This window comes from Blennius ocellaris (assembly GCF_963422515.1).
Source record: "Blennius ocellaris genome assembly, chromosome: 14".
Classification (NCBI taxonomy): Eukaryota; Metazoa; Chordata; class Actinopteri; order Blenniiformes; family Blenniidae; genus Blennius; species Blennius ocellaris.
The window spans coordinates 23,461,942-23,480,650 of record NC_137663.1 but is presented as its reverse complement, the minus strand read 5'-3'; the positions used below and the strand labels follow the sequence as shown (position 1 = coordinate 23,480,650).

The following is an 18,709-nucleotide window of genomic DNA, read 5'->3' as shown; positions in this document are numbered from 1 at the left end:
ACAGCGCGGCGGCGCTGACAGGCCTGCGCCTCGCTCCGGCCTCCCCGACCTCTCCTGCCCGACGAGGCTCCTGAGAGGCCTTTTAAAAAGCACAGTCGAGGTGACGGGCCGACGTTCAGGGGCGCCCCGGCTCGTCCCGCGGGGACGGCAAGGCTCCGCGAAAGCGATGGCCGACGACAGCGGCGGCCCCCCGACTGTGCTCTGTTAGTGTCTGCGTGTGTGCTGTATACACACTGTTGCCACGTCGAAGCTGTGATTCATGTGTATGTATACACCATAGAGACTTTTTATGAGTGTATATGTGGATGTGGTGAGTGTGCGGCTGCTGGCCGGAGCATACAGATGGTATGTGACGATAACAACCTCCTGCATCCAGCATTTAAGACTTCCTTGGTGGAAGATAAGCACCATCCCTCATGTCTTTATAAAGATAGCGCACACTGTGCTCAACATAAACGGGTATGGTGGAGGTCTTCTGAATAACTACATCCAGCGATAACAGTCTGCTGTAAGAGAAACGACTCGGCGTCGTGTCGGAGACTTCTGTTGAAACTAGAGACTGAAACTAGTGAGAGGATGAATGGCTAAAGGCGCATGTATTCGAAGATGAAAAATAAAATAACTCCAATGGTGAAACGTTGATCACGGTGAAAGCCTCCTGCAGCCCTCCTACTCCCGTATGTAATTCTGTAAGAATCCATTGTCCGTGTCCATTGTTGTGCTGTTTTGTTGGTTCAGCTGGTTCTGTAAGCCCCGTTTAGACAACGATGCATTTTCATTTCAGAAAAGCCATTTTACAAAAATTGTTTTCAGTGTCTCTGAACGTCACATAGCGATGAAAACTTTCAGATTTCACTTGCTGGTGAAGGAGCAAACACGTGAACCTCACAGGGAGTCCAGATCCCTCCAGAACATTAGCATTATATCTACTATAGCCTGTGCTGCTAACGCTGAAAATCAGAACCCAGAGGCGGTAAAGTAAAAGCAGAAGCAAACCTCACCTGATGCTGAAGAAATGAGAGCATAGAAATGTCTGGAATGGCAGACAGTGCTGCTTTGACATTATGAAATAGGCTGGCAGTTGTCTAAAATGTCAAAACTTGATGGTTTGAACTTCAGTCCTGTAAAGTAAAACTGGGCAGGACTGCCAAAGACATACACTTCTTGTACTTTATTGGGTGTTTTTCTACCTTTTATTGAGTGTCTTGGCCATCTATACCTTGTGCTGCAAGATAAATGTGTTGCACCGCATCACGATTTAGATTTTTGTTTTATTCGTACACTCTTTATTCAACACTATTAGCACAGCAATAGTTATATTTACTTGCATTTTTATACGCAAAAGAAAGGGCTTGTAGATCACTGGCCGAGTAATAGTTAAATCTAAAACTGTGGAAATAGTGACGAAAATGACATTTCTGTCAGATTTATCCAGCTGCTTTTATACTAAGGAATGGAATTATACCCACCGTAGCCAACACAATTCATTGTCATCAGGCTGTTACATAACGATTGTCCATGAATGGACCGGCAAGAGGAAAAAGCTGTACCAGCTTCTCCCTCATTGCCACGAATACTAAAAATCCTCGTTTTTGAACGTTTAACCTCCAGCTGCCCCAGTGAAAGCTGCAGAATGCTGGGAAGTTATTCAGGTGTGAATGTGTGAAGAAGAAAAAGAAAAAAGAAAAAAAAATTACCCCATTGAGGCATTTATTGTGGTATGAAAAGAGACATCAAACCTGTTCAGCGAGTGCCAGAAAAACCAATGATTAATGTGGCGATCACAAAGGCCGAAGATGATGTGCGGCAGACCAGGTGTTTCCAGAATGTCGGAGGATGAAGCCTTCCCACCACGTTTCTCTCCCCCCTAAACTCTCCTGCCAGACATGCTTCGCCCTTACACCAAGGCGTGGTCGTCGAGTGATTTTCACATCGTGGGCAATAAAACACAAGTCTTCCCTCACGAGTTAATCAAAAATATCTGCTACGTCTTCTATATATTGTCTGTCAGACTGTTTGCGCGGAAGATTATCCTGCAATTGGAGCTTGCCTTGTCTACTGCTTAAACAAATACAGTTTAAGACAGACATTTCAATGAGGTAATAGTTTCTTTTTTTATTAAGGAACAGCCGCTGGACCTTTAGACTTTTCCGACTGAGTCTGTCCCCCCCCTCCCCATGGCAGATTCACCCTACCTTTTGAAAACCACATCAGAAGACATTCTTTTGTCTCGCGTTGACAATAACAGAAGCGACCGCATCAACGAGCGTCACCTGTTGCACACGTTGCCGAAGTTTCCCTTCGGTCCCATGCAGCGCTCCTCATGTGTTTGCTGACGCGCGGATGTTTACACGTCTTGGTTTTAACGCGGAAATTTGGCGGCCCGGGAGTGTTTATGCTCTACAGACCGATGTTTTTTCCAGCCTGCGCGGGAAGTCATACCCCCAGAAACCGCTTGAGTGTCGAACCCTCAATTTTTGCATACCGTTACATACGAGCGGCGTGTACTTTCTACACTTACACTGCTTCTCTCTCTCCCACACACACACACACACACACACGCTTGCAGTAAGAGAGATGGTGTTCCAAAGGGCAGCAGTGTTTACCTGCCCACTTGAGCAGATTCCTCAGCCGGCTGGTTCAGACGCTGAGGTACAGACCTCCGGTGCCTTCGTGTCTGCCGTCGACAGCGGAGACATTCTTCGCCCCGTATCGCCGCTACAAAGACGTTGAAAGGCCATATTGAAGCGGCAGTGGAGGGCGAGGGAGAAGGAGGGGGGGGGGGTTCACAATATCAACTTGAAGAGTCAGCGGGGGGCCGGAAGCCTTGAAGTGCCCTCACACACACGGGGGGGGTTGTAGCAGGTGCGAGCTTCTGTGCGTGCTTGTGTGCGTGTGGGTTCACATGTGCCCTCATGGGGCTCTAAGTCGAGTGCATGTGTGTCGGGGGGTAATAAATAGAGCGTGTGTTCCGGGGTACGTCAGAGCAGTACGTGCCGTGTCGGGAGGACGCGTCCTCGAACCGCAACACGCTCATTAGAGCCTTCTTTTTGGGGAGTCGTGGAGCGGTCGGTATCGGATCTGTGTGTGTGTGTGTGTGTGTGTGTGCGTGCGTGCGTGCGTGCGTGTATGTGTGTGTTTGTGCGATAGGGAGATGGAGCGACTTCAAAGCAGCATGGCAGCATTCTCTCGGCCCAGCCTGTTTACACTGCTCAGTGGAGTCTGCATTCCTCTGTCTCATTTTTCCATGGCATTCCACGAAGAGCTCAGTGCTTCTGGCTGTGTGCCCTACAAAGTTTATCCCCCCCCCTTCCCCCCACCCTCCACTCCTCCCCCCCCCGTACACATATAGTGCACACATAGTTATGTACACACAACTGTACACTCCATTTGGCCATTAAACCAAGACAGAACCCAGCTGGGAGTGAAGCACCCCGCGGCATGGTGAGTTTCCAGACAAAGTGAGAGATTAGGGAGAGTTTGGGGGGGGGGGGGGGTCACATGCCACTGCAGCACCGCAGGAGGTGCAGCCTCCCACAGAACTTCCTCCTCTCAGGTGGATGTCCAGACGCGCAACGGTCGGTGCGCGTCCCACCGAGAGGCCGGGCCGAAACATCTGCGCCGGCTCCGTCTTGAAAAGCTCTCAGTGCATTCCCTGCTCGTAAATCAGGCAGCTTCAACGCCTGCCTCGCTGCCAAAGTGAAATATAGCAGCAAAAAAGAAAACAGTTACGCTGCCAATTACAAGGTGTGTTGCAAGCAGTCTGTGGGCCACATCAGAGCGTCTCCGCGCCGATGTTTTCCTGTCTATTTACCACCGCCGTTGCTAAGGATGCAGCATGTGCTGGGGCAATATGGTCACATAAACATTTGTGTTGAGTAAAAATAACACAGAAAATATCCCTTTGCTGGGATGTCGTGTTTACCCCGGCTCCCCGCCTCCATGACTGCGTTTCTCCGACGTCGGGCCACAGGTGGTTACGTGATTCCCGCCGGGACGGACCGGAGAGGTGGTGGCAGACGGTGACCTCTGCGGAGAAATATGTCGCCGCCTCTCTCTCTTTTCTCTTTTCCACTGGATCCTCCCCTGGATTGAATTAGAGATCTTCCATGACAGTGTTGAAGGTAATGACAAGTGCGCAGCAAAAAATATCCATCTGAAAGGCTTTCATCTCGCCGGGATCCTCCCAAGAATTCAGAAATTCTTGCGACCAAATGGAAGCAATTTCCTTTGCCCCCCTCTTTTTTTTTTTTTTTCCAGCGATCTGCCTCCGTTTCATTCGGTTTATGGCAGATTTCTTCTCTGGATTACAAGATTTACGGCTGAACGTGTAACTACATGTCTTGGTATTAGTTTGGAAAAGGTTCCTTTTCGTATAGCAAGCGGACATGGATGAGGACAGATGCTAAAGGGATCAACTGTGACAAACGAGGAAGTCAGTGGGTTAAGCCATTTTTGGTCTGTCATTCTGCAGATGGGAGGATGGGGATACCTTGGAGGCTATTTCAACAAGATGATTTATGGTGTAAACACCAACTTCCATGGCTGGGCTTAAACTTTTCTCTGCAGGCATTTCGAGTTCATTAGACCTGCGCAGGTGAAACGTACCTGCCGCTGACTCACGGGTAAGGAGAAGAAATTAACTGGTATTTATCAACTGTAACATTATAAATCGTTATTTTAAAATACTTTATTGGACTTCGTTGAGTTTTTTCTGTATATATCACCAATCCTATTGGAAGCAGTTGGCGCAGCAGTCACTTCTTGCTCAGGGACCCAACGGTAGTGACTTGTTGATATTGGGGTTGGAACCTGCAACACTCTCAAATCAGGCTGACGATGGTGTAACATTGTATTTATTGAAAAGGTCTACGCATTACTTTAACTTCATGTCTGCATTATGTCTAAAACTAATGACAAAGAGGCAACAACAGGTATGAAATAACCAATAGCCAGTTACTGCAGGAACTGAACCACCAACCTTTCGAATGCATAGGCGCCTCGGCCACAACCGCGCCGTGAGGCTTGGATCTATTGTACGAAATGTTTGTCAACATTCTTTAGACTGTATTTATATTCCCACCGCCTCTCAAGGGAGACACGCAAAAGACTCAAAGACACGACCGAAGAGACAGACGAAGGTTCAGACAGTTTATTCTCGGTCAGGAAGGCAACGGGGTTCCGTACATGAGGAGGCAGCCGGTGTTGTAAACACAGCAGACAAGGGAGGTTCCAAACACGACATTCGAAACAGGCAAGGGTCCAAAATCAGATTGATGACCAAGAAAAGTAAGAAAACGCCCAATACGGTGTACGAGGAACGACGGACATGATGGAGAATGAGGGTGGGATCCGATCAGAAGATCTCCTGAAAGTTGAAGGAGCATGTGAAACGACACGGCCATGATGTCACTTGAATATGTCAAGAGCCTTCAGCAAGAGCCACAACCATGAAACCAAAATCTGATACCAAGAAGCGGAGCCAGATTCTAACCGAAGCGACAGTTATCGGCAATCGCTGACGCCGCCTGGATTTATTCAGATTTCGTGGTGGTTTTTTTTAAATAATGTGCAAAGAGTGAATGCTTCTGGATCCTTCTGCAAGATAACGCCCACTTTAAATGTCTGGCTCAATTTGACTGTGTGACACGCTGGCAACTTTCTGCAAGTTTCAGAATTTTCTATATCTCATAGTTTTTTTTTTTTATGATTATAAGAGGTACTTGTACCAAATCCTGTTAGTAAAACATCTGAAAACCATTTTCTACGAACCCACTGCATCCGCACAGGCAAGAAAAAATATACCATGTAAAGCATTAACTACATAGAGACAGAACAGGAAAGAAAAAACACTGATGTTGATATGTTCCAAACTTTTTGATGGTGGGATATTTTTGGGGGTTTCGAATACTCCCAGAGAAAACCCATGATTTTTAGGCCTTTTTTGTTGAGTTTGCTTGTTTCTCCAGTTTCCATCCACAGTATAATATTAGGTGTATATAGGTGGAGTTAAATGAACCGTATGTTGTATGGTTGATTATCTTTTTGTTTTCTCAGTTTGAACATTTAAAATTGCACAGTTCAGCCCCGCAACATCCAGTTCCATCCAGTTTCTTAGAAAACCGCAGTTCTGCCCCCCGGAGCAATCGTGTAAAATCTCTTCTTTAAATTCACACATTGGAGGTTTCGGGTCCTTTGCTACCGTCTCAGGTTCAACTAAAGACATACAGTCGTTCTAATATTCAGCCTCAGATGTTTGGTGTTTAGGCGTCACCCTGACAAGTTGGACCTCCCCTGAAGAAAGGGATACGACTACAAAAGACACATGTTGGTGGCTGGCTTCAGAGGGGGTGAACAGGGGATTGCATTTCTCAAATAAAAGAGTGGTGTTAAAAGCCCCCCCACCTTTCCTTCAGCGGCCTACTGTTTTTATATTTTATGTGCAGCCGTGTAAAAAGGGCACCTGTCTCTCGTTAAAGGGTCCCATTAAAGGGAGCCACAGGGGAAAGGATGCTGTGGAGCCCCGCGCTGTCGGAGGAGACACTTTCGCTCTTGTGCACTGGTTTGATTTTGGAACTGAAGCACTGAACTCACTGAGTCGCTGCTCCAAATTTTCTCTGGAGGTCCGACAACATTTGCTTGGGGGGTGAAACGTTTAAGTGAGCTTTGGCTCTCTGGAGGGTTGGTCACATATGGTTGGAGCCACACTCGCAGCCCGGCTCTACGTTCGGCCGGTCGGTCCACCGCTTTTGGTTTGGACCGAAATATCCCAGCGAGACCGGAATGGATCGCCATGAAATTCGATGCAGATGTGAATGATTGTCACGTGATAATTATGTCCCGTCTGTTCCCATAGCCTCTCCTGCTGCATCTTGGGCGAGAATAACCCAACACTTCACGGTACATGGGTCACAATGTGAGGCGTCAAACATTAAAATCATCCCATTGGGTCAGATCGGACCACTTCAGTTCCTGTTGGACTTGATTTCATGTTGGTGCTGCAGAATAATCCTGAGTCGGTTGTTTAATCAACATGGAAGTGGATTGAAGTATGTGTAAGGAGAGTACATGATTTATGTCTAAAGAAGAAATTAAATTTTAGCCTCATATTGATTCACAATTTAGAACTATCCAAAGGTTTTAGGCAAGAGTGACAAAGTAATGCAAATTGAAAATGCTTTCTATTCTAATTTAATTGTTTAAATTTGTCCTTAACGTGATGTAAAATGAATGGGCTGAAGAGAAATCTGTATTTCAATATAGAAACTATATAGCATTATCAAAGTTAAACCAAACAATATTAAACAAAGTTAACATCCAAATGAAGATGTATTATTTTCTCCTCTAAAGAGGGGTTGCTGTTCATGTTCTTGTTTGCTGTATTTATGACTTAAAATTAGTTGTTAAGTGTCTCGTGATTTCTTGTTGTGGCTGGCAAACATTGTCTAATTATCCTCATATTAAGATTAAACATGTATCTTTGTAAACTCTCAACCTCTGTATGCGGAGGTTGGTCATTGTGTTGGAGTTCTTGCGGTCAACAACAAAAAAAAATAGGACCATCGTTCTCGGTTAAACTTTCAGTTTTTGAAGGAATTCTGCACGAAGGTCGTCGAAAGTGCATTTCAAAACAAGCGCAGATCTTCTGTGTTTGAAGACTGGTTAGTCTTCTTTTCCTTCATCTGATTCCAAACACACTCTATTATGTTGAAATCACAACTCAGGTCTCAGATCGTGTTTAATGATATGAAAGAAATGCATCTGGCTATCAGGAGTTCCTTCATCTTATATCTCCTCCTTGTCGATTCCTAAGTGTTTCTTTCCTCTATAAATTAGAGTTTCCCTTCGGCGGACAGCCCTCCTCATTCCCGCGGCTAATCACTCTCCACAGCGCTGGCCTTTTAAGTTCTCGGGCCGTTTGAGTGATTGACGCTCTGCAACGTGCGTCTTTTCTCCCCGACTGCCGTTGCGGAACCTGAGCGGGCCTTGGCGCCGCCCCGCAGGCCCGGGACGGCGCCCGGAGGAAGCTGCCGTCATTGGCTCCCGCCTCCGCGGTGGAAGAAGGATCGCAGCTAACGCTAACAAAACCGCCTGGGCTGCCGAGCCGCTGACTTGTTATGACAGGGAAGTGCTGTGTTTATGTTGAACTCAAAAGCTTTGAAATGTATAGCGTGACGCTGGCCCGGGGCTGATGGAGTGGACCTCGTTGTTGGCGAATCGACAGCTAATGTGTTTGTGAATGCGAGCGATTGTGTTCGCTGGGGCCGAGTCGTGAAGTGCGGACGGTACACAAGGCTCCATCTTCTGGCCGTTCCCATGACGACCGCAGTGCAAACCAACAAGGTTTGCATGCGGAGGAGTCGCACGAAGTGCTTCGACCCCCCCCCCCCCACCCAAATACACAAATGCAAGCTTGTGGTCATTTGGCTGTAATTCATTGAAGTGCCTCCAACAATAATACTGAGAAACGTTAACAATGACTAATGTGCGGTCGGTATCAGTTGTGGGGTTCGTGACCTCCTTGTAGTTTACTTGAAGGTTTGAATTTGCACGAGACACTTTCCTGATTTCAGGGCAGACCTGGAAAACTGCACAGCGGGTTTGTCCGCCATTTTTTTTGGGGGGGCGGCTAATATTTTGGCCCATCAGAGAAGGATCCACAGTCTCAAAGGCAAAAATGTTGGGAACCGTTGTATCATCGGAGACCTAAACTATTTATTTTAGATAAACAAACACCATTTTCATGTCACCAGTCACTGAAAACGCAATTTTTTTGAAAACGGCCCCGAAGGTAGAACTTTTTGAAAACACTCTCGTCTCGATGGTAAAGTTGGGAATGGAACATTTTGAATGGCAATTGGACTTTTTAACTGGGCGAACAGTACCGAAGCAGTTTGCATGGGAACACGCTCCCTCTCCATTCCCCTGTGTTCACTTGGGAATGGAAATGAATCAAATGAGGATTGCAAATCATTCCATATTGTTTTCCTTCACATTTAAGCACACGCACGTCCCGTAGCATGCTCCTGTGTTTGCTTTTCTAATCGATTTCAAATTCGGCTGGTTAGATGTTATTACAGTTGTGTGTACGATGACATTAGTGTGACACACGTGTGTGTGTGTGTGTGTGAAGCGGTGGTTTCAGGGCGTGTCCCTCGCCGTCCGCCCATCCAGGCTCTGCAAGGACTATTTCTGTCACTTGTATTTGATTTATACTCGGCATGGTTAGACTCAAGCTAACGTTCACACTTTTTTTTCAGGGGGGGGGGCTTTGGGGATTCGAAGCCCAAACTGTGTTATGACTCCTCCGCCGAGCTCGGAAATCCAGGATTTTTCTAATGACATTTTCCAGGCCTGAATAAAAAGTCTGCTGCTCTCATCAAAGCACAGGTGCGGCTCGGCTCTTCGCGGTGCAAAGTTCATTCCAGTTGAACTTTTGTGCCGCGCGTTATCTAACAGAGGAAAGGGAAAAGGGGTGAGCGAGAGAGAGAGAGACAGAGAGAGGCCTCGGGTGCAAGATGCAGTTTTAATTTAACGTGCGGCAGCGACTCCTCCGCGTCGCTCTGCCCGTTCGGGAGCTCGGCTCAACCGCTCGGCCTCGTCTCTTTAAAGTGGGATCCTCTTCCATCTCCAGGTCCTCTTTTTTTTCTTCTTCTCCTGTCGAATCCCTTTTATAGAGCGGAGAGACAGTCTGACGGGCCCGGAGTCGGTGCTGCTGGTGGAGGGGGCGAGGTGGAGCACACCTACTTAAAGAAAGCGCCCGGGTAAATTTGGGGCTGCTGGTAATTATTTGGGCCTCATTATGGGATCACGTTGCCCCCCCCTTTAGTCATTCTCTGCGGAAAGCGTTACTGGATACGGGGCTGACACTGTCAATAAAGCTGATTGGGGGCGGGGGGGGGGGGGGGGGGGGGGTGGCTTTTGTTTTGACAGGACCCAAGCAGTAATGTCCTCCTGTTCATTTGCATTTGCAAAGAGAGAAAAGGGGGCGGGGTTCCCACTTCTCCACGAGGGGCCCTCTGACGTCTCGCTTCTGCCTCTTCGCATGAATCTACTCAACGCAATGAGACGCGAGGACGTCTCACTGATGTCTTTGCACCGGCAACGCTTCCAACGCCACACTGAGGATGATGCTCACACAGCCTCCTGCGCCCCCCCCCCCCCCCCCCCCCCCCCAAACGCTGCAGCTTCTCGCTGCACAACCACACGGGCCTTTCTGCACGGAGGCACACTCGTGTGCACGTATGTTGACATGCAAGCACATGTTCGCGCGCGGCGCCTCCGGCAACAATACATAGCTGCGGCTCTCACTCATTAACCCGAGCGCTCCAAACAAACCCCTCTGGAGTGTTTCCACCGGGGGAATGGAGCGAAGGGTCAACCCACGTCCCGTCACCCCAAATCTGGAAGGAGCAAACACAGGGGGGGAAGAGTGCAAAACGGGGAGGGACCGTAACGTGTTGCTCGGTAACCTTGGCAACCAGATTGGGATCTCTTTCCACGATCACACGCTGCCTCGTTTTGCCTTTTTGGCAGCAGATTTTTTTTTCTGCGTTGGAAACAACAGTGCCGCATCTTCTGCCAAGAAGATTTGATTTAAGAGATCGAGAGATGACAGGATATTATATGAAACTCATACAAAACTGGCATCATAATATATATATAATATTGTCATGTGCTTAAAACCTTTAAAAATAAACACTGACAATAATTTCTATGTATATGTTGTGCCGTCGGTTTGGGCACTGTGGTTAGTAGACTAAAGTCTGTAATTAGTCCACTAAAACAAAGTTACATTGGATTGTAAATACATCATATCTCTGTGATTACTAATTAAAAAGTTTCCAAAACTCAGAGAAATTCGAAAGAGCTGGACTGAAGACAAACTACAGTGACTCACTACTGCCACCCGATGCAAAGAGATGGCATTTCTTCATTGAGTAAAATCCAATTTTAAAGAAAATATCAATATTTTGTCCTGAGGAGGGATATTGTGTGGTTTCTTGTTCAATGTAGACCAGATCAGGCATTATATGGTCTATGTGCCACATGGCAATGAAATTTCAGTTGGCGATTAACACAATATTAGTGCTTTGGTTTCAGCATAATCCATGCATGCAGGTGTGTGTTCCCCCTGTTTACACCAGTTTTGAAAGTTAAAATGTGAACCTCCATTATAAGATGGAAGTCGATTTGTATTAGCAAATGTATCCATATTGAGCAGATTATAGAAAGTGCAGTATGGTTTTGCCCTTCACAGACTATCAGCTCAATCCTGGGAAACCTCAAGCTGAAATTAACAATGTTCATGCTATTTAGAAGAGATAGGATCAATTCCAGGTCGGTCTCTCCTTGTGTGGCCTTTGCATGTTCTGCCTGAGCCTGAAGTCGTATGGCTTTTCTCCGGGAACACCAGGTTGCTTCAAAAAAAAAAAAAGTTAATTAATAGACTTCAAACTTTTAATGGGAAAGATTAAAAGTGAAAGAGGAAAGATTTTACTCTTTGTAAGAAACGGGAAGTTGCGGCTTTTTTTTTTTTTTTTTAATGATTGGCTGGATTTAAGCTCCTTTTGAAAACAAATAAATGCATTCAGAGTTATTGTGAAGAAGACATTCACTCAGCCAAACCACGCAGGCGCCGTTTATTTGCTGCAGCACCAATATTCGGGTTTGATTCCTGATTTTGTCGCTCCGCTGCACCAGGTGGCCTCATATGGACTGATTTTGTCTGCAGCGGTCCTTCCTGTGCCCCGTCCGACCTGAACGGCTGGTAATTGAGTGATAGTTCTTGATGAGAGGTGCAAGCTCATTTTCTTTTCTTCCTTTTTTTTTTTTTTTTTCCTTTCTTTAACGCACTGACATAACTGCCTGGGCCTGGCTCCCCGCTGGCAGCACATGAACTAGAAAGCTCTCCGGCTGATTATTGGCAACTGAAAAAAGAAGATCCGCAGGGCTAAGTGCGCGGCGGGGGAAAAAAAAAAAAATATTATTGACTTCTCACCGCAGCTATTTATTTTCCCCCCTCTTTCTGTCCGTCTATTTGTTTTTTTGAGGCCGTCCCGATCCTTGCCTGGGAATATTTTTTTGGGGGGGGTAGCCTTTGATTGAAGCTGGAAAGGAATGCCTTTAATCGTGGCCTGCAAAAGGAACCGAGGGACATGTCCCCGTCAGTTTTTTTTTTTTTGCAACAGATCTAGACAGATGAGGAGGAGGCGGCAGCGGCGGAGGAGTGAGCATTGTTAACAGTCTGTGGGGAGCTGTTTGCGTGCCCTGTGGTTTCCAGTCCCTGTGAAAATGGAGACTCAGTGATTCGCTTTCCCAGGCCCCCTTCGTCTTCTCATGGCCGTACCAAAAAAACCCCCCAAAAAACCCCAACGAAGACGTCTCGCTCTGCCGTTTATAGTCCCGCCGCCGCATGTTTGTCAGCGGCGACTGGCATCGCCGGTGGCACGCGGAGAGCGTTCGCAGCCATCGCCATCGTCGGTGCCGTGGGCATATTGAAAATAGACGGTAATGTTTAGTTAACTGTATAGAGGTGCCCCCCCCCCTCCCCGAAAAAGCCAAAGCAGCCACTCCTTCCCAGCCTGTTTGGCTCGGCTTTGGGATTATTATTATCTGCTTTATTCAGTATGATTGCGCGGCCCCGTGCATCGACATGCCTCGTGTCACAGCATGAGGAGTGAAAAAACAAAACAACAAGTCGAGCTCGTGATCCGAGTACGTGTCACCGTTTTACAATCAAACCATACCGACTGTGGCTCCTTCTCAACGGTTCCCACAAACCTTTATGTGAATTGAGCAGAGGTCATGACATCAGTAAAGTTGTGTCATTAAAGGATTTTTTTTTCTTTCATAAATTTTCTTCTCTTTTTCTTTGTTAAGGGCCAAGTTCAACCGTGGGCCTTTAATTTGTGCCTAGTAAATGCAGACTTGCGGATGCAGCTGGCAGCACAACACACGGGGCCGGGGCCGGGGCCGGGCCGGGCCGGGCCAGGCCAGGCCAGGCCAGGGGTTCATGCTCCACTTCTATCTTGTTGCCCCGCCTTCGCTCCTCAGAACAAGGGCGGCCATTAAGGGGGCAGGAACCTCCACACTCTCAGGCTCACGTGACTCCGGGAACACCTGTCGGCCTCCAGATGTTTCTCTTCAGCGGAGAGGAAGCAGTAGATTGGGTATTGATTCACGAGAGGAATGACAAATGGTTTTATTAGTGTGGATGTGGACGAGGTGGGACGTGAGGAACTTTATTGTCATTGTAAAACAGTAAACGGGACTCGGTTATTTTCTTCAACTGACCCATTGAGTCGAACCGGATCATGAATCCACTACTTTTATTAGTTGGTGTTTGCATTCAAATTCTTTTTATTCTTAAAATTTGTTATGTCCTATTTGTTATGTTATGTGTGCTACAATTTGTCGATTTAGCTGTGGGTTGTTTTTTTGTTGTTGTTATTTTTATTATTTCCTTTCTTCATTTGCCACTATTTAGCTTTTTAATTTGTCCATTTGCTGCTTACAGTTTTTACTTTAAATTGTTTGTATTGGGGAGGTTTCTTTTCCCAATTTTTCAACATTTTGTCACTTTCACCTTTTTAAAACCAAGAATTTCCATTAGGAATTCTATTCTACTTTACCTTTGTAAATGATTTGTTGAATTTAACTAATGGAACTTTTAATTGAACTTTTAAGCTGGCTTTTCTAAAGTTGTTTATTATTTACATCAACTGTTGGTTTTTTGCAGTTTAAAATTATTCAGTTAATAATTTGCTTAATTTTTTTGCTTATTTGTCGGCTGATTTATTAACTTCAGCTATTTGAAGTGTTTTTGTCTTTTTTTTTTTCTTCCTTCCTACGAGAAGATGGATTGAAGGTGCAGCTCCTGACTCCAGATGATCACTGGTGCTCATTGTGCAGTTGAAATAACTGCATCTCACATTATTTCCATGCAGATCCTCGCCGCTGCAGTTTGGAATCACTGGTCCGTAGGTCCACATTTCTCTCGTGGCGTTTATGCAGCAACTATTCAGATCGGTGCCGATGTTTCCCGCGACAGATGCTTGATATTTCAATCCTCCTGCTCCGCCGCGCAGTCGTGACACCCAAGGTGTCTGTCTCTCCGCCGTCTCTCATTTCAGCCTCTTTGACTCCGGTTCCCCGCGACGGCCCTCTTCCTCCAGTCCCGTCTCTCCCCCCTCTGACAGACGTGCGCCAGCCCTTCGCAGCACATTACGTCAATTCCGCTGCCCCGGGGGTGCCAGCTGTTGATGTCACCCTTGGGTCTTTTTAATTTCGGGATTTCCGCCTGGGTGAGACGAGGGGGAGCCCCATGACCTCACAGCCCCGCAGCCACACGAAGGGGCCCACCGGGGACAAGGCCGGGTAGGGCAGGGCACGGCGGGACAGGGCGGGTGTGGGTGAACGCCGACGCCGGGCGATCTGGGATGTTTAGCAAGAAGTGACCCCCGGGAGGTCCAGATGGCGCGTCAGGCGGGCACGTCGGGGGGGGGGGGGGGGGGGGTTTCAGACGCTTCTTCGCCGAGTGCCGTGCGACTCCCCGTACCCGTGACAGCATGTCTGCGACTCGCAAACACTGCAGCTATCCTTTGAGCTCTTAAATGCAGCCTTTCAGCAGCTCTGAATTTCCTCCCTTTCAGAGGGGATCAAATGTTCCCTACCAAAGACTATCTCTCATTCTTCCAGTCCTCAAGGCTTTGAGTGGGAGTGAGCATCGCCATCCATGTAATTGATTTCGTAGGGTGCCGGAGTTTTTCCCCTCCAGATATTGACGAGGAAGGAAACGCCTTAATTTAACACACAAAAGGCTCCCATCAAGCGCATCTGTTGTTGTGTAATGGTGTGAAAAAAGCTTTAGCGTCTCCGTCTAGACTGCCTTTGAAAAGACTGACTTGTACATTTCTCTTTCTGACTCTCGCTTCTGGTCATATCTTTGAAGTCGCAGAGGTCACATGCTGAACACTGGCGCTTTTCCTCCGTTGTGCTGTTTTGTTGTTTGTTTGTTTTGGGTTCTTTTTTCCCCCCCTCATATCCCCGTTTCTCTCATATCCCCTCTTATCCTGTATTTTGCATCAGAAGGTCTCATTAAAATGGAGATTGTAGTTATTTTCTGTAGTAACTGTATGGTTATAATACCTCCTGAAAACAACACACATAAGGAGAACATGCATCAGGCTCCAAGGCAAACATGGAATCAGAGTCTTCTCACTGTGAAGTGAGACTTCAAACCGCTTGGTTATTATACACTGATGGACTTTCTGACTCTCTGTTTTTCACTCGAAGCTAAAAAGATCCGGTTTCCATGCGACAATCCAACTTGGCTGTCTGTCCATTTACTCCTCTTGTTAATATTCATAGCGTATTGTTCTCTGCCATGTTTGATTTTCAACAATAATCGTGAATATCTTGGTGTTATTTCTGGTTGCTCTTGAAAAGGAAATGTACAAATTGATGTACAATCAAATATATATCCCTAAAAACAAGACTATTATTCAATGCATTCATACTGTGTTGAAGGTTTCTGGGCACAACGTTCGTAAAGCGACGTGCAGTTAACATACATTCAATAAAACGAAACCATAAAGACAATAAACATTCGGTTTTCAGTGAGATATATGGCTCTGTTTGAATTTAAAACTGCAATAATGGTCCAAGCAATCAATAATTCACTTCCAGGTAGCATAAAGAACAAAGACTCAAGGTATTGTAGAAGTTATAGAGTTATAGAGAGGAAAAACTTTATCAACAGTGTGTTTACATCTAAGAAGACGAGAATAAAGAGAGTTCATTCTCGTACTAAAGTAATGTACATTTTTGTGATGCAAAAAGTCTGTGGGGTCTCCATATTACGAATGGCAGCGCAAAACTACTTAAATCCTGTCATTCTTGTAAATAGTTTTGAAGCAGGTGTGCAGCTGCGTCCCATTTCCTTCTCTCTTGACCTTGTTGGGTGTCTCGTTTCTCCTCAGTATCACCCTCTGTTTCTGTGCAACACGAGTGAGGATGACCCCCCGGAGAGCGACTTCATCACCATCGTCAAGCTGGAGGGCAGAGTTCCCCGGTGCCTGCCGCTGCTCGATAAGGTACGGACCCCCCCCCCCCGGGGCAGCATTATACCCTCTTCCTCTCTCGGATGTAGACTTTAAAGAGAAGATGGTCTGTCGAGTGTTTTTGTTCGGGTTGTGATCCCAGAGATCGGGGGGCTCGGACCGGAGGAAGGGGGGAGGTTTTGGGTGGGTGGGTGGGAGGCAGCGGGCTTAGCTCGGCACTGCTATGTAGCAAGTGGCAATGAGCCCTGGCTTTGGATGTGAGGATTTCAAGCCCCACAGCTGTCACTGGTCCGATCCCAGCCAGCGAGAACCAGACACTCCGCGCTCTCCATTCCGGCCTCCCTCTAATATGAACCTCCGTCGATTCCACCCACAATGGCTCAGACGTATGTGCAACGTTGACGGAGTTGACCTAAATCTCCCTCCTGTTTTTTAAGTACTCCGCCATACACACTGGCTGGCATGTCCCCGAAACTTTTAAAGTAGTGCGATTTAAAACTGTTGTCCCCCCCCCCCCCCCTCGTTTTTTCAAGTGGTGACAAATTAGCAGGCAGGAGCCGAGTCAGGCGACTGCCTTTTTTTAGCCCGTGTTTTCTGTCCCCCCCCCTAATTTAAAGCCATGTTTAAGGAGCTGCCCGCCGTGGCGACGATGTAGAGACATTCCCACACTTCCCCGCTCCTTTCTTCCTCCTGCCGTCGCTCCTTCCTCAGCGGGGGGGGGGGGGGGGTGTCGCTCTGACGCCGGCACCCACAAAACGCCCTCTGATTAAAGCCTTGACGGCAACGCCGTGTTGTCCCGTAAACAAAACCTGCTCTCCCCTTCCGGTAAAAGCCCGGCGGAACAAAGAGCCGCAGCTCCGGAGAGCTTTCTCCCTCCCTGCAAGATCGCTTTTGAAATCAGGAGAAGTGAAAGAGAGAGGGAGGAATGTGTGTGTGTGTGTATGTGTGTGTGTTGTTTTGGTCGTCTGGAAAGTATGTGTTGCAATAAACTCCGCTCAAGCCACCTGCATCCTCGCTTCCTCCGCTATATCCAAAGCTTTTCGGTTGGTGGAGGATTTACTTGGGGATTCAACACGCAGCTGTTGAGGAGTTTGCTGCCGGCCCGTTTGAAGAGGATGAATCAGATAGTTTGGGATGTGCGGTGCTGGCTTGCAGCCGCGCTCCCTGGACGGCTCTTGTTTACAGTTTAGTCTGAATGTAACCCGCCCTGCCCGATCTATAGATACTCAGACGGCCACAAAGGGTTCGTGTTGCACCGCGTGCTGCTCAGAATAGCCCGTAAATCAAACAAAGTGACACTCCGAGCCCCGATGGATACGGTTTCTTTGTTGTCCTTTGTTTTTATTTTGGTTTCCAGAGGTTGCTCTCCTGCCGATTTCCATCTCTCCCCTCGTTCCAAATTCAACCCCCCCCCCCCGAGCAGCTCGGAAAGCTGCGGCTTGTCTCTCGGGATGCACTTCTGCACGACGTTTAGACAAAGTGGACGATCTTCACACAAGAAAGGGGAAACGTGTTCAGCTGACACTGGCGCGTCAGGCTTTTTAAGCGTCGCCCTCTCCTGGTGCACCGTCGACCCCCCCCTCCCATATTCACATCGACAAAGTATATACATTCTCCAAACGTCAAATCTGTCCTGATTTTGATTTTGTAATCCTACATGTCAGCTGATTTTGATGATGGCCTCCTCTTTCTCAAACTTTGCTTCTTCCTGCAGTCATTTTCCTCAATTTTATGGGGAAACAATCAACAAGCAAAATGAATGACGTGTTAAATTCAACGACTGCAAGTATAATGTGGGAACTCGTGTAGATCTATTACACACACTAGTCGAAGACTTTACCGCCAACGTAGGAGACAATTTGTTTATAGCAGTTAAACTTTGCAAATGATCAAATGGGTTTGTTTTGGATAGTATACCTTTCTGATAAAAAAAACAAATGAAATCATGTTTTAAACAAACCTGAAGATACCTGAAAAATACACACAAATAGCAGAAGATTGAATTATTAAAAAAAATGTTGATACTTGTTAGGAAACTTAATTTATAGTCGATGAAAACAATCTGATCAAAACACAAAGCTTCAACACTTGATGTCCTAAAATGAATCTAATAAGTATAATGATATAACTAAATACACTCATAACTCATAACACTCATCTTTCAACATGTGCTATTTATTGCGTATGAGTCAGATAGATAAGATTATCTTCTATTGTGACAACGTAGGAAGTCCTGAATTACAATCAAATTGCCCCCGTTTCTAAATCTCCTCATACAGCTGGTTTAGACGCCCTATTCTTACTTTTGCTTGAAATTACGACAAACGCCAACTTTATATTACAGTTTACTTTCTTTTAAAGGATCTCTTGAATTCGATGTTTCCTGTATTGTCACCAACAAGGACTTGAGATGAGTTTTTCTGGCCCTTGTCGCCTCCGCGCTGATTTTTTTCCAGCCGCTCTTAACCTTGACGAGGTCAACTCAAGGCTGCGCATTTAACACAAGACTGTGCCCGTGTGGTTCCTCGGTCGCTCGTTTATTATTCGATTCACACCTTCGGGTCGTCCCCGTGCTCTGTCTTTGGCCACGAGCCTGCGCTTCCTATTCACACGTCGGTAAAAAGAAAGGATCCGAGCCTCGATCT

The 18,709-nt window shown here is 46.7% G+C and overlaps 1 protein-coding gene across 1 annotated transcript in view; it reads left to right on the top strand.

The window, feature by feature from the left end:
• rnf43 (ring finger protein 43) overlaps positions 1 to 18,709 on the top strand; it is a gene marked incomplete at its 5' end in the record, with an annotated part of 90,840 nt that overhangs the window by 38,701 nt on the left and 33,430 nt on the right. Inside the window, one exon of the mRNA XM_080509173.1 lies at positions 15,984 to 16,097. Coding sequence (XP_080365299.1) covers positions 15,984 to 16,097 — 114 coding nt within the window. The remainder of the gene's footprint in view (positions 1 to 15,983; positions 16,098 to 18,709) is intronic.